At 40.0% G+C, this 16,645-nt stretch overlaps 1 protein-coding gene across 3 annotated transcripts in view; it reads left to right on the forward strand.

The window, feature by feature from the left end:
- The window catches only part of PFKP (phosphofructokinase, platelet), a 149,094-nt gene that overhangs the window by 98,445 nt on the left and 34,004 nt on the right, over positions 1 to 16,645 (forward strand). The window contains exons 13-17 of one of the 3 annotated variants that reach the window (XM_083188807.1): positions 3,389 to 3,535; positions 4,262 to 4,332; positions 4,458 to 4,545; positions 5,664 to 5,816; positions 11,532 to 11,684. In XM_083188807.1, coding sequence (XP_083044933.1) covers positions 3,389 to 3,535; positions 4,262 to 4,332; positions 4,458 to 4,545; positions 5,664 to 5,816; positions 11,532 to 11,684 — 612 coding nt within the window. The remainder of the gene's footprint in view (positions 1 to 3,388; positions 3,536 to 4,261; positions 4,333 to 4,457; positions 4,546 to 5,663; positions 5,817 to 11,531; positions 11,685 to 16,645) is intronic. The other 2 variants (XM_083188805.1, XM_083188806.1) reach the window with 2 other exon arrangements.

The following is a 16,645-nucleotide window of genomic DNA, read 5'->3' on the forward strand; positions in this document are numbered from 1 at the left end:
ACCTCTAACTGCTAGTGATCCCAGGTAGACTCACCAAGATTCTGCACTGTTACACGCTGTCTGTGCTGTCAGACGAGAGAGGGTTACCATACAGAACCATCCCAAGCACATGCTGTATGCCCCTTTATTAAGGATAACTGGCACTGGGAATAATGGAAAAATACAAATACTGAAGTAGGCTCTTAAGTTCTAATCAGTAGATTTTCACTTGAAAAGTCTTTGTTTTTTTTTTAAAGTCCCTTTTCTATCCACAGATCACATTGTAATATATGTTCCTATAGCTGGGATGTATCTCCCTGTCCATACAGAGACAGGGCTCCCAAAGGAGCCTGTTTCTGCGATGAGCACAGCCGGATGCCAGGGTTCTGCGCATGCGCAGTTAACGCTTACCGGTGTTGACCGAACTGTCATGCCATGCAGTGCGGTCTGTAGGCCATAGGCTACCATGGGCTACTGCTATCTCAGAATGGCGGTAGCCCAGGACCCTATAGTGGGCCCCATAGTGTCTCTAGAGCAGGGTAACCTGATATACTTTGGTGGCAGCAATGTACATCCCACTTACATTCTAAAAGGCCACACATCCACTGTAATGTCTGCTCAGACAATACTATTAATCTCAGTAGTAAATGAAATGAATAGAATGAACTGAGGAAAGAGACTCCCACCCGCACATTACTCCTACTCACTAATAAATTACATGAATTTGTCTAATTGAGGGGAAAAAAACACTTATCAGCGCATTCCTCTTAATCTTAGTAGTAAATTAAATGAATACATCTGATGGAGGAAAGAAACACCTATCTGTGATAAGACACTAGTAGGCCTTTAAACAAGGATTAAACAAGGATTACAAGCTAAAACAGAAATATGACAACAAATCAGGAATGAACTGGGTCCTACAAGTGAAGGCTCAAAGAGGGCACACTCTAGAACAGGCATGTCCAAACTGTGGCCCTCCAGCTGTTGAGAAACTACACGTCCCAGCATGCCTTGCTATAGTTTTAGCATTCCCTAATAGCAAAACTGTGGCAATGAATGATGGGAAGAATGAGGACAAAGAGGTGTATCTTGTTAGACAGAAGGAGGCTAAGAAGGTAATCAGATGTGCAAAAGCACAGGCTGAAGAGAAAATGGCCCAATCAGTGGGTAAAGGGGGGAAAACTTTTTTTAGGTATATAAGTGAAAGGAGAAAAACAAAAAGTGGAATAATAAGACTAAAGACAGAGAGTGGAAGTTTTCTTGAGGAGGACAATGTAATAGCAGATAATATTAATCATTATTTCTGCTCAGTATTCACTGCTGAAAGAGAGGGGAAGGGGCCACAATTAAGTTGCAAGTATAGTCAGAAAACTGAGGGAGAAACAAGTACATTTACAGAGGAGAAAGTCCTCACAGAACTCTCAAAACTGAAAGTGGATAAATCAATGGGGCAAGATGGGATACATCCAAGGATACTAAAAGAGCTCAAAGGGGAGCTGGTAAAACCAATAACAGAATTATTCAACCAGTCACTAGCTACTGGAGTAATCCCAGAGGACTGGAAAACAGCGAATGTAGTCCCACTGCACAAAAGTGGAAGCAAAGAAGAGGTAAGCAACTATCGACCAGTGAGCCTTACATCAGTAGTAGAGAAATTGATGGAAACACTCTTAAAAGAAAGAGTTGTAGAATATCTCAAAACCAGCAATTTACAGGATCCAAAACAGCATGGGTTAACTGGGGGAAGATCATGTCAAACAAATCTTATTGACTTTTTTGACTGGGTGACTAAAGTAATAGATCAAGGTGGGGCTGTAGATGTAGCTTATCTAGACTTTAGTAAGGCTTTTGACACTGTCCCACATCGCAGACTGTTAAATAAACTTGAAAGCTTGGGATTGGATTCTAAGATAGTTGAATGGATAAGAGCATGGTTGCAGGACAGAAAACAGAGAGTTGTAGTAAACGGAGTACAGTCAAAGGAGGGAAAGGTTACAAGTGGAGTACCCCAGGGATCTGTACTTGGACCAGTGCTTTTTAATATCTTTATTGGTGATATTGCAAATGGAATTGAGGGTAAAATGTGCCTTTTTGCAGATGACACAAAGGTATGCAACAGGGTAGACACACCAGGAGGGGTAAAACAAATGATTGATGATCTAGGTAGATTAGAGGAATGGTCAAGAGCATGGCAACTACAGTTTAATGCCAAAAAATGCAAAATCATGCACTTGGGTTGCAAAAATCCAAAGACTAAATATAGTATAAATGGCACTATAATGGAAACTACTGAGGAAGAGAGGGATCTAGGTGTCACTATTTCAGGGGACTTAAAGGCAGGTAGGCAATGTAACAAAGCAATGAAGAAGGCAAGTCAGATGCTTGGTTGCATAGGGAGAGGTATCAGCAGTAGAAAGAAAGAAGTAATAATGCCACTGTATAGGTCATTGGTAAGACCTCATCTAGAGTATTGTGTTCAGTTCTGGAGGCCATATCTCCAGAAGGATATAAATACATTAGAGACTGTACAAAGAAGGGCAACTAAAATGGTGCATGGCCTACATCACAAAACGTACCAGGAAAGACTAAAAGATCTTAATATGTATACTTTAGAGCAGAGAAGGGAAAGGGGGGACATGATAGAAACTTTCAAATATATCAAGGGTTTTAACAAGGTACAGGTGGGAGACATTCTTCACAGGAAGAGGAGCAGCAGAACACGAGGACATGCACTGAAACTAGAGGGAGGAAGATTCAGGGGAAATTTGAGGAAGAATTACTTCACAGAAAGAGTAGTAGATAAGTGGAATAGCCTCCCATCAGAGGTGGTAGAGGCAAATACAGTAGTACAATTTAAACATGCTTGGGATAGGCATATTGATATCCTTACAAAAAAATAAGGATCAAATATGGTTTGAGGTAACATGTTTAAAAAAGGGGCAGACTAGATGGGCCAAGTGGTTCTTATCTGCCATCAAATTCTATGTTTCTATGTTTCTATGACTTGTAGTTTCACAACAGCTGGAGGGCCATAGTTTGGACATGCCTGCTCTAGAACATCACTGTTCTAGACTCTGTCCCCACAGCTCAAACCCTTCTCTATTCTGAACACCGTGGTTATCGGTGACAAAGTGAAAATGTAAAGTAAGGATCCTGAGTAAGGAGCAGTGTGTTTCTTCTGGGATGTCAGAAAATATACATTTCATTCAGTAAAGTAAAAATAATAATCCTTTATTATACACAGATAACATGTTTGAGTTTAGGGTTCCTGGAGCAATAGCAAAGCTACTTATGTAATAGCAATGCTGCGATTGTGTATTACTGTTTCTGGCCTGCTTGGCTGACTGTTTGGCTGCTTAGTGAGGTCTTCTTGTCACATGTTCACTTGACCCTCCCTTTTTCTTTCCAGAGTAACTTCAACGTGGCTGTATTGAATGTGGGGGCTCCCGCGGCTGGAATGAATGGAGCTGTGAGATCCGCTGTGAGAGTGGGAATTACTGAAGGACATAAGATGTTTGCAGTTAATGATGGATTTGAAGGATTTGCTAAAGGACAGGTGAGTATTCCCAACAGAGAGAGAGCACTGCATTATCCTACAGTATATGCACACACTGAACTGTAGGACACACTGTAGGACATTTTCTGTCTCCGCAATTAAATATGCTAAAACAATATAGAAAAGAGAACAGGAGTCTAGTTAATGTATGTCTCTATGCAATGAATCACCCAAAGAAAATAAACACACTTTCCAGCTATGGAATGGCGATTGAGGGGGATATTCATCCTTCACCTATTCAATGCTGCCGTTTCTGACAGCATTGAAGACCGTTTCCGACAAAACCGATCCAACTTTTAAACAAGTTGGATCTGTTTTGTTGGAAACGGCCGTGGATTGTCAAATTGATGGCCGTTTTTTGACAATCCGTGTCCGTTTTTGCGGATCCTCTGACTTTCCGACAGTCGGAACATTGAATTCCGACTGTCGAGTTGCAGTCGAAATGAAAACGGCCAGGTACTCCAACTGTCGGGACATTCCGACAGTTGGAATCTCTGATTGAATACCCCCCGTGAATCTGTTAAACAATATGTACTGTAGAAGATTAATTGCTGAATGTTAGAATGGGTGACTAATGTATGATTTAAAAATCACTCTACAAGGCAGTTAAATTGAAAGCAAAGTACATTGCCTGCATAGCCTAGCCAGTAAAGGTTTAACTGGGATCCTGTTTTGTTCTAAGTGAATGCAAATGTAAAACAAGTAATTATGTTATATTTACATTAGATTAAAGAGATAAAATGGGGAGATGTTGGCGGCTGGACCGGCCAAGGTGGATCCCTCCTAGGGACAAAAAGGTAATATTTACGATAAATATTATAGTACATGAATTTCTAACTGCATGGCTGCGAGACTTGGCTATTGTTAGTCATTGTACACTAAGCATGTGTTCTGCATGTTTCATTTCTATTGTCATGTTTAGAACTCTACCTGCTAAATACTTTGAACAAATTGCTGACCAGATACGTGCTCACAACATCAATGCCCTGCTTGTCATTGGGGGATTTGAGGTATGGATTTCAATTACACATTTAAGTTGTTTAACTTTTTTACACTTTTTTTTTTAATTCTCTTTTAAGAAAATAGTTATGTTTTAAAGTAACAATGTATTTTATACATTGTACAAAGTTTTACGTTCAATAATTTAGTCAATTTGTAATTTAAAAAAATAATTACAACATCAATTTTAAACGCTGTAAACTATTTTTTAATAAAGATAAGTGACAGAAAATATTTTTTCTTTTTAGCACTGTTTATAAAGAAGGCATGTTATTTTTTTAAATATTGATGTTTAATGTTATATCTTTTGCCTTAAGTTCCATATGTGTCCACATACATCTAATCTCTGTGCGCTACACATTACACATGAGCTCCATGTACCTCAGAAGCGCCGAGCATTTTTGCAACTTTATACATTGTAATGCATCTTATTAGAAAAATGATATGAATATGACGCACAAGCAGCTTCTGCTGTTTTAAATGTAATGTGCATGTCTATATTCTGTGCGTGACTGTGGCTGTGTCTGCATACAAAATGCTACATTACAATGTTTTACTGGAAAACATGTAGATGCATATACAGATGGAGCCCTCCCCATTTAGCGCTTTAATAGGATTAAGTGAGTAATAGGATTACTCTGCTAATCCCCTACTGTATTGTTCTATGTATTGTATTGCTGCTGAGAACAATAGGATAGCCATGGTGAGCAAAGACATAAGGAAGATAGTTGAGAGGGGCTCTATCTGTACAGCCGCAGTCCCACACAGAATACAGGTATGCTGCTTATCATTATAATCAGCAGAAGCAGCCTGTGCGTCATATTCATACAGTTTTGCGAATACCACACATTACAATGGAAAAATGTTGCATGAAAGACACTCTGCACTATCAAGTCGTGCCATGTCATGGCAGAATGAGGAGGTGTGTTTAACGCACAAGAATGTGTACAGATTTGTATGTATTTTTTATGTCTTGTCTATATTTTGTTTGAATGTGTGTAGTGGTTCCTTTCCAAATACATCTGTGTGCTGTGGTGGAAATGGCTCTCCCCGTGGTCCCTTAAAATCCATTCCTGCCTACAACGACTTACCTCCTTTTTCCTCCCCACTCTGTGCCTATGCTTCCCAGGCCTACTTGGGACTTATGGAACTGACTGTTGCAAGAGGGAAATATGATGAATTCTGTATACCAATGGTTATGGTCCCTGCTACTGTCTCCAACAATGTACCGGGCTCAGATTTCAGCATTGGCGCAGACACTGCTCTGAACACTATAACAGATGTAAGTTTCATCAGATTCTCTTGAGTGCACTTACTAACCATCTCTCCACTTCGACCCTGTGGCTGTCATCTTCATTTATCAGATGCACAGAAATAATAGCTACATATAACTGCATATAGATGGAGTGGACGTAAGTTCACACTCTGCAGTGCAAAACAGTACTGATGTTATATATACAACCTAATAATATCAGTGGAACAAGTATTAGTAAAGCTCTCGCAAATTGGTGCTACTGGATGAGCCAGGTGAATGATCTGCTTCACCAAAGACTGTTCTATTGCTATGTAGGTTGATTTAAATGACAGTTGTAATCAGAATACATTTACGATCTTCTTTATCTTTAATACCCTATTAAAAAAAAATCTAAAGGGTAAAAAGACTACCAGACCCATTTATGCTGCAAAAAACAAGTGAGGCAGACAACAGCACTGAATTATTAATCAAAGAACTATTAAGTTTTATTTGGATCTTGTGGTCGCATCTTTCTCTGATGGAAAACATTTCCAAAAGAAAGGTTTGACAAACTGTAATAATCATTTCATAGTTGTTGTTGTTGTGTGTGTGTATATATGTATATATATATATATATATATATATATATACACACACACATTAGAGTGACTTGTGTACAAGGTCTGATAAATAGATGACAGCAGAGGGATGTGTGTTGCATGCTGCTACTTTCTGCCTTCTATTGCTACGCTCTTTCTTTAATCCACCTTTCTCTCCACTGCTCCTGCTGTTCATATAATCACACAGTTTCTGCCTCTTCCTTTGTAGTGGAAGCTTAGTAGAGCCCTAGGCTGCTAACTAGTGTATACTGGGATTATTTTCTTAGGTAACTCACAGTAGCTGTAATGCTTGAAAGGTGTCCGCATACATCCTAGTAACCCTACTGAATGCTGCACAGGGGCATTCCGCCAAAGGTATCCTGTTAAACCAGTTGTCTTAGAAAGCAAAAGGTCACTTTGTGATAAATCCACTCTGCTGTTAGTGAGAAAGCTTCTCATGTGTTCTCGATGTCATATCTATAAGGATCTGCCAAAGAGCCCTCCTGTCATCTGGCCCTAGAGATTGGCAGTGCCCTTATATCTGTGGCAAGCAGATCTGCATGTCTGCATTTTGGTTTCCATTGCTTTTCAATTACTTGAGAATTTAGCTCAAGTTTCTTAACTACTTCTATCATTTTATGGGGGGAAACACTATATCAAACACAAGTAGAACAATTTCACAAAGCAATAGATGACTAATGCCAAGTATCTAGATAAACGCTAACCAGACTGCTTTTATTATTGAGAATATATTTTCTTATAAACCATGACCCCATGTTATTGTACATACTAAGCTACCGCCAGGACTCCTGGGACAAGATTTGAAGTAGACTACAGGTGGGCTGCTGTGATTGGCCAGCTCGCTGTCCATTATGAATAATGTTGTTTCCAATTGGGTTCTGTTCTTATCTGCTAGGGTGACAAATAGCTGTTGCGTGGTAGGGACTTTATTGCTTATAACCAAGTTAGTGTACTTTCTGATCTTTAGCTTTTGTGGAACAACATGTCCCAGCATGCCCTGCCAGTCTGGCACCTGTAGTTCCACCACAGATGGAGACATTTGTACTAGAACATTAGCATATCAGGCAGCAAAACAGTTACATTGTAGGTATCTTGCTAATATGATGTACACATAAAAGGATACTTGATTATTAAGAGAGTATAAGTCACTGTATAATAGACACATCTATTGAGCCGTGATAATGAACAATATTTCTCAATATCAATACTTTCCATGTAACCAGGCCTACAGTAGGTCTTATGGTGCCCCCACATGGTGAGATGTGTGCTAGGTGCGATTTGAGCCATACAATGTGTGCTATATAATTTGACTACACCACAATAGTAAATTACAGGGTTCATGTGATCTAGTTCACCAATACCTGCCTACACATACTTCTTTTGCCTTGCAATATGAACTACACAGGAGCGTGCAATGAATCGCAAGGCAAAGTAAAAAGTTTGAATCGCACCGTGTGTGGGCACCTTTAGAATGTCTAGATAATATAGCTGTAGCACTTGGCAGTATTTGTGGTCCTTGTTTCTTGCTACGTGGAGTCTCTGATTAGGAACAGGTCTTAACATTTTCATTTCAAATCTGGAAAAATACAGCATTAGTTATTCTATTGTTCCCACTGTTTTATATTGTTAAACTAACAAAGAAACAAAATAAACAACCTGTTTTTAAAATGTAATTATACCTATAATACAAAATCTCCTGATTCACTGATTCAACTAATATATTATAATCATTAATTTGCTTGGACTTGATTTTATATTGTTAATATGTAATTCTAAAACCTTCACATTATAAACCTTAACAGTTTAAAAATGGATATTTCTGGTAAAGGTTAGGATAAAGTGATGGCACACACAGGGCTCTGGAAGGTGTATGTCTTTAGGCACAGTAACCATTTCATGTCAAATTTGTTAGTGGCACTTATACAGTAGTTCCAAGTATCAGGGAAAAGGTGAAACTAATGAAGGGACAGGTCTTAAAGTGGGTTTAGGGCAGACTATAAAGGCAGACTATAGACTGTACTGACCTGTTGCATTTCCAGCCAAAACCACACCCTGTTCAGGCTGAAACCCCGTACACATGGTGAGATATTGGCTAATGGTCTATTTTGACTTAAGGTGCGTACACACGGTAAGATATAGTGCACAATCTAGCACACTATCTAGCTAGTTTTGAATAGCATGCTAGATAGTGCACTATATCTTACCGTGTGTACGCACTATCCGACGTACGATGCGCGCTCCCGCTGGTCGTCTGGCAGGGAGCTGCTCGGGTGAGCATGCAACTCAATTCTGGCTAGAAAGCATAAGATAGTATAGTGTAGTACATCTGTGACGTCATATCGTAGACGATATCTTATGCACATTGTACATTATTTTAAGCACAAATCTTATGCTTATAACCACTGGGACTTTCCTGCGAAATAGTATACAATATAGTACGGAACATAAACCGTACCGTGTGTACGCACCTTTAGTCAATATCTCCAGGGCATCTAGCCAAAATTGCTAAGTGAATTTGTCTAACTAATGATAGTCTATGATCTATACAAAATTAGTAGCAACAGCTGTGCTCCCCACAGTTCTAGTGTACATTATCTTTATTAGTTTCAATGGGTATCAGAAACTTGGTGAATGTTCAACAATGTTCAACATGTTGAATCATCAACAATGGTGAAGAGAAAAGCCCCAACTGGAATAGCAATCTGAGAAAGCTTAGGGGCCCATTTACTATGGATTGCATAAACATTGCAGTCTGGGAGGGATTGGTGCAATGTATCTTCCTGCAGATGCAGGTACAGAGGCTCTGAAAGCCCGTCACTGCTATCTGCTGAGTTGGTTGCCAGGGAGTCTACACATGTGAGGTTAGCGCTGACCACACTGCCCCACCGGCAATGCGATAAGTAGCCCATAGGCTACAATGGGCTACCACCATCTCAGAATGGCTGTAGCTGCAGGACCTGATGCGATGCTGCACGATATTGGTACATAGGGTGGCATCGCATCCCCCATAGAAACCTATGGGGGATGTAGCTGCCAGCTAGGCAGGAGTGAGCTCCGATACATGCTGTCAGGTTCCTCTGTTATACATTTCCGAGGTCCTTAATATTTGCGGCTAACCCCCAAATTAGCTATAAACAAATCAAATAAATTAGCTGCAAATATGAAATGACTTTTTATAGAAGATACAATATCTGCAGTTTTGTTCAGAAAAAGAAGGAAAGAAATCAGTTTTCACTGGGATGCACTCCTCATCCACATTGTCCCATGGGACATAAAAATTAGTACATGTTCTTTATTGGTATGCAATTAAAGGTAAAAGGCCATCATTTATTATTCCATTTGGTCAATTTTATTAATTGTCTGGTGACCTGGTATAACGAGTCCCTGTGGCAGGGATATTGATAGCGAAGTATTAAAATAAAGTAATAAATATAGATAAGAAAAGAAAAATAAGAAGATTAAAATCTGTAAACTGTTGTTTTAATCAGGTTTGCTCTGATAGTTTGGTGATAACTATCAGTGGTATTGTACCAGTGAGTACTAGTGTGGTCAGGGGTATATATTCAGTGAATATATACCCCTGACCACACTAGTACTCACTGGTACAATACCACTGATAGTTATCACCAAACTATCAGAGCAAACCTGATTAAAACAACAGTTTACAGATTTTAATCTTATTTTTCTTTTCTTATCTATATTCATTACTTTATTTTAATACTTCGCTATCAATATCCCTGCCACAGGGACTCGTTATACCAGGTCACCAGACAATTAATAAAATTGACCAAATGGAATAATAAATGATGGCCTTTTACCTTTAATTGCATACCAATAAAGAACATGTACTAATTTTTATGTCCCATGGGACAATGTGGATGAGGAGTGCATCCCAGTGAAAACTGATTTCTTTCCTTCTTTTTCTGAACAAGTCAAACGCTAAATCAGTTGAGAGCACCCTAAAACCAAGAGAAACAATATTTATAAAAAGTTTCTTCCTTTTTGAAAAAATCCATCCACAGGGATATATTCCCAAAACATTATTTGGTGTGGGTCATACTGTATGTGTGTGTGTGAATATCTGCAGTTTATTGCTCACTTTTGGAAATGACCTGTTGCGACTCTTATGAAGCAGCGCTTTTACTTTTGCACTGACTGCTTTGTTGTTGCATGAAATCACATTCAGCACATTTTTTTGAATACTGCTTGCACTGTCCTCCTTGTGACATTCCTGTTCCGCAAACAGAACAGATCTGGAAGTCTTTTCATGTTTGGATACCAAAACAATACTAACATTCTTTCTTTGAGATCAGTGTTGTTCAGCAGCACTGGACTTGATGAAGAAAGTGTATAGGCACATGTGGAACAGTGCATCATAGGGATTTAAAACAAATCTTAAGACGGGGGACGGATATGGTCAGGGCCCCCAGTCTGCTAGGAATAGAGCAGGGAAGGGGCATGTGTTGTATGTGAGAGCCGCACAGTAGAGGACCCTGTTACTTACACACACTGCACACGCTAGTTCTGACTATGTGTACAGGCTCATTCATGCCAGTAATTACTGTATCTTGCCTCACAGTGAGGGAAGTGCAGAAAAGAACTAGGTGCCAAATGTTGTACTGCCAAGATAAGTCGATGCCAGTGTCAGTTTTATATGAAATATTAATGAGAAAGGCCTAAGAGCATACACCTCCTCCCTGTGGTCATCATTTTAACCCTTTACTGCTATTCTCTTTTACCAAATGATAAACAAAATATTTATGCTCCCTACCAACTAATGTTGTTCTTCCACCTCTGCTGATCTCTTTGCTTAAAACATTGTGATCTTTTCATAAACTTTAACTTTATTTTTTCACTGCATGGGGGAATCCTCTAAATTCACTTCAGAACAATGCGCCAATGCAGCCTCAATGCAGTTTTCGTTAAATGAGTCACTTGGCCGTACCGTTTTGCTGAACCAAACGTTTCCATTAGGGAATTAACAAAATTCGGAACTTTATCCAAATTTCTGTCAGTCCAGAGGTATTTCTGCTCACATCTCCCACCACACAGACGGAAGCCAAACCTCCCACCACACAGAAGGAGCCACTAACACTGCATTCACTAACAGTCTGCTAAGCTCCTGTTCATGCTGCCACTTCAGGCTTATGAAAGTATCATGCAATTATCTGAGGCACGAGCTACTTATCAAGAGTATTGCATCCCCATGTGCATAGTGCCTGCCACAATTAGCAACAATGTCCCTGGCACTGACCTAAGTATTGGCGCCGACACTGCACTCAATGCCATTATGGAGGTAAGATGTCTAATTTTTTTCAGTAATGTGTTTAAGTTTCCATTCTGCACATAACAAGCACTACAGTAAAGCTGGTGACACACTGAAAAGCTAAGTATACAGCCAGGTTTTTTTGGTCGACCTGACAATTGGACAATTTGGGAGGGAAATTGTAGGCACCATTATCTGAGCTACACACTGTAAGATTTCTTTTTACGAGTTACACATTTTCTGCCACATCACACTGCATTTGCATATGTTCGCCCACAAGCAGGATGACATACAGATGTAGCCACACGCCAATCGCCACATGCTACTCCCGTAGTAATTGCCATGATCCTGTCCCCATGCTTCTAATTTGCACCCACGGCTCATAGAAACGCATTAAGCAGTGATAACGCAGCATGGCTTATACAGTTGGCACGTTTGGGGATAGATAATCGCAGCTACATCTGTACTGACAACAAACACACGCACTGATCGATATCGGAAAATTGTAGCCTAGATTTTTGCTTTGGAATGACAGATCGGAAAATTGATCCTTTGTGTTTGTGGTCAAGATTTACCCAATTTATCACTGAAACTCCAAAACGATCATTCGTTCACTGTATACAATAAAATCAGGCCAATGTCCCAATCATTGGCAAATTGGTGCAATAATTGTATAGTTTGTACTTCGCATAAGATTACCTGTTCAATCTTTCTGGTTGTAGGGAAAATTTGGTTATGTATGGGGGCAAATTAAAATTGAACCTATACTCCCCAGAAATAGGTACACAATAGATATTTTGAATGCTCTGCCCGATTCTGACGGATCAAAACAACAAATCATTCAAATCGTCCAGTGTGTATGCTCTATCTGTTTGCTCCTGTGTTTGTTAGCAACATCCCGTGTTGCTCCCGTGTTTACTAGAAAATAAATAAAATGGATTAACCAATTTGTCTAAACATCCATTTTTATCTAACAGATTTATCCAAATGGCCATTTTTGACCATTTCCCACCTTTTGGTAGCTAATGGTTGATTGTCATTTTCCCCTAGACATGCCAAAATTTCACTCCATCCACAAGGATTGGACAGATAATCGTATAGTGTGTATCCAACTTTAATATAACATTATATGTATACAGAGTAACGTGAGACTGCTGATGTTTTTCTCATAAGATATCAAAATAAACAATATTCATTTTTTTGCAAATGAATCAGCTCATATATGTCCTTGATAACTACACGTGAGGTGTGCTTCTCAGATATGCCTCAAACATGTCCATCATCACCTGCACATTTTACATTCCCCAACTGGAAAACATTGTCTGGCATTTATGGAAACTGGTGCATAGGTAATGGTGGGAAAAATTAGCTTGTAACCGGTAGCAACCAATAAGATTCTGGTTTTCATTTTTCTAAACCACTAGTAACGGGCTACAGTGAGTCCTTGGGCTGCTCTGATCTTTCACCTGTTGCGCCCAACTCCTTCCTGCTGTATTGTCAGATTTGTTTTTATAGCTTGCTTTATGAAATATTACTGATATGTTATTATATTTCATTTAGGAACATAGTGGTTTATGATATCCTACAATCCCCTGCCCACTCTGATGGAAGATTATTTTTTAGTTATAGACAACTTTATCTCCATCTCTACACTCAAAAGCTGGCTGCGGTGGCGGCTAACTGCATATGGAGTTGCCGCACTATGCAACTCCTTAAAGGGTGTACACATGGTTCGATTTGGACATGTTCTAGAAGCAAAATCAAATAAAAATTGAACAGTGTTAACTGACTTCGATCTAGATTTGATCCTGATGCGTGGCCCTGCGACACCGGGATCAAACGCAGAAATACAGTAGACTTGCTTGCCAAGCCTATTTCTGCTTTGATCTGGAAGATCGAATGCAGATACATGCTGCTCTATGCAGCATTCCCTGATCCCCCCCCTCCCCGCGCGCCGTCCTCCTGCAGCCCTCCCTCCTGTTCGATTCTGAAAACCTTTGGATATGGGAAACGATGTAGACGGCCGCCGGGTCGCACCGTGTGTATGCCCCATAGACTCAGAGCTTGTCTCTCTGTTCCTGGCATTTAGGATATTGGTGAAGAGCTGTAGTGAACAAATAGTAATGCAAAGCTAATTCATGCGCTCTTAAGATGACCAAGTACCACATCAATTGAATGACATGTAAACAGCACCATTTACACAGTGATTTAAGTTAAAATAATACTGTCCTTTATTTAAAGGACTGTCTTCACAGAAATCCTTGATTCCTGATATGTAGATCTGTAAACAGCTCATAAAATTGGGAGATCAATAGTTTAATAGAAAATTAATTTTATAAAATGCACTTACAATATGATAGACATATAAAGCATATGATAAAAAAAAAGTCCCATGTCAAGGCATCTAACAGGTTCCAATCGTCCTGGGATGGAAGTGACAAGCCGTATTCCGAATACAGCGATACCTCCAGGGATGGTGGCCCAGTCTCTCCAGCCGTGGGATGAAGTTCCAAACGAGCCACACTTGTCACAGTCACCTAAGCCTGGAACATTTTTCATTACAAGCAACAAAAACGACAAACCTAACCATTAAAGAAGGACGGGAAGGGAGAAAACCAATGTTATCAAATGACAGCTTAAAGCCAGTAGGGGCCTGTATTCTTATAGTGGATTACAGTGTATGTAGGTCTAGTGATACGCTAGAGCATGGGTCTTCAGATCTTGTGAAACTACAAATCCCAGCATGCCTTGCCACAGTTTTAACACTCCCTTATAGCAAAACTGTGGCAAGGCATGCTGGGATTTGTAGTTTCACAACATCTGGAGGGCCACAGTTTGAAGACCCATGCACTAGAGCCTTATATTTATCAGTGTCTTTGAACAGCAGTCAGTAATACCAAGTTACTGTGAATTATTGGTACTTAGGGGGTGATACAGGTTGGTTTGCAAAATCAAACTTCTTCTTTAATGGGCAAAACCATGTGCACTGCAGGTGGGGCAGATCTAACATGTGCAGATAGTTAGATTTGGGTGGGGCGTGTTGAAACTGAAATCTAAATAGCTGTGTAAGAATAAAGCAGCCAGTATTTGCCCTGCACAGAAAGAAAATAACTCACACAAATGTAACTCTCTCTGCACATGTTACATCAGCCCCACCTGCAGGGCACATGGTTTTGTCCATTAAAGAAAAAGTTTGCTTTTGCAAACCAACCAGAATCACCCCCTTAGCTTTAGAGAAGATCGAGAGGTTGGTTTGCGGAGAAGCAAATGAAAGATGAAAAATGCTTTGTGAGCGCACTCTTAATGAATTGTAAATTAAATTAATTTAAGACTTAACTTTTATTATAGATTACTTAAAATAAATGACAAGAGCTAATTTAATTTATTTTTATCTTTTTAAAGACGAATATAAATGAATGTCGTGTGATTGACTTGATAGCCCACTTATGTGTGGATCGCACTTTAAACTTTTTATTTGGCGCATCACGTCTTGTCAACATTGATGATTGTACAATGTGACCATAGGTGAAATGAATATAAGTGGTCCCAGTTTAAATCAAATACTCTCATGAGATTGGCGGGAGTGGTCACCCCATGGCAATTATACATATACTGGTATATTGTTATTCTGGCTAATATAGTATGCAGTTTAAGTGCATCTGTTGGTTGGACAGTGAACCCTTCATACCATACCCTGTGTTCTCCAGGGGTCTCCCACCTGGATACTGTCCTGGCACTTCACTGCTTGGCTTCCAAGTTCTGAAGGTATTGGGCAATCCAGTGAGGTATGATGGTATATATGGGTTATACTCCAAATCAGAGTGCATGTTATACTGCTACTTTAGTCATATACCCCTGGAAGATAGGTAGGGACTCGGTAGCTAATTTACAAGCAGATATGAGGACTGTCAAAACTAACACAACAAGAGTTATTAAAGGTAGGTAATGGTAATTTATCAGTGTACAGCTGAAGAAGTGTTGAGACTCCTCTCTGCCCTTGGTCTATGCTACACATTTAACTACTCATGAGACTCCTTCAGTAATGGAGAGCCCTCTAATACTGAATAGAGTGTCACTGTTTGTGCAACAAGTGTCAGAAAAAAAAAAAAACAGTTGAGATATACTGCAGATTTTCTGTTTTGTCCATATTAGCCTAAATAGATCATATATTGTCAAAGGAGCGGGTGTCCGTTCCACTTAACAGGTATTACTGCTTTGGCTGCATTAATAAGATGCATCATAAGTAATGTCTTCATATGGGAAATGAGAGTGTCTGTGATGTTCAGCAGCCTGGGTCATCTGCAATGTCCGCCCCTGATATAGCCTTGGTAAGCTCTATGATATCTACCAATACAGGATAAGTTTGATGGCGAAGGTGCACGCGTATCTAAGTGACTCTCAGGTATGCATGCACCCTTGAGAGGAAGTGGGCGGGCATCTGACATCCGGTGAGCCTCCCGCCCCCATCACCAGACGATTTGCATGGGATCATCCAGCTTTTTCATAGCAAAGCCCATGAAACGCTGGCCGTTCCCATGGGGAATTCTCCCTGTCTGCTGCAGCACGCCCCCCCCACCCGCAATTCTGGGTGTGTGTGCGTGGGCCTGACGAACACCCTGTTCGCCGTGGCCACACGCACCGTGCATCTGCACATGTGCAGAAATGGGTCTGACACAAAACATCGCTCCCCGTGCATGGGGGAGCGAAGGGACCTGAATAAGGTCCATACTGTAGTTACTCAATAGTCATTACACAGCATACATGTGAACACTGCCATTAAACTACATGAACTTCATCTGAATTGAAAGCTGGAAAACAAGACTTAAAATCATGTAAATCCTGTAAACAGTAAACAGTGGACTGACAATGTAATATGGAGAGGATTGTGCTTTATTATCTAACCCCCACCATTCAGTTTTATGAAGGAAAGAATAGTGTGAGAGGATGGACGTCCTGTAGTATGCCATTCCTTCGCGCACTGCCTGCCCTTA

The sequence above is a fragment of the Crinia signifera genome, chromosome 5 (assembly GCF_055691185.1).
Source record: "Crinia signifera chromosome 5, ASM5569118v1, whole genome shotgun sequence".
Lineage (NCBI taxonomy): Eukaryota > Metazoa > Chordata > Amphibia > Anura > Myobatrachidae > Crinia > Crinia signifera.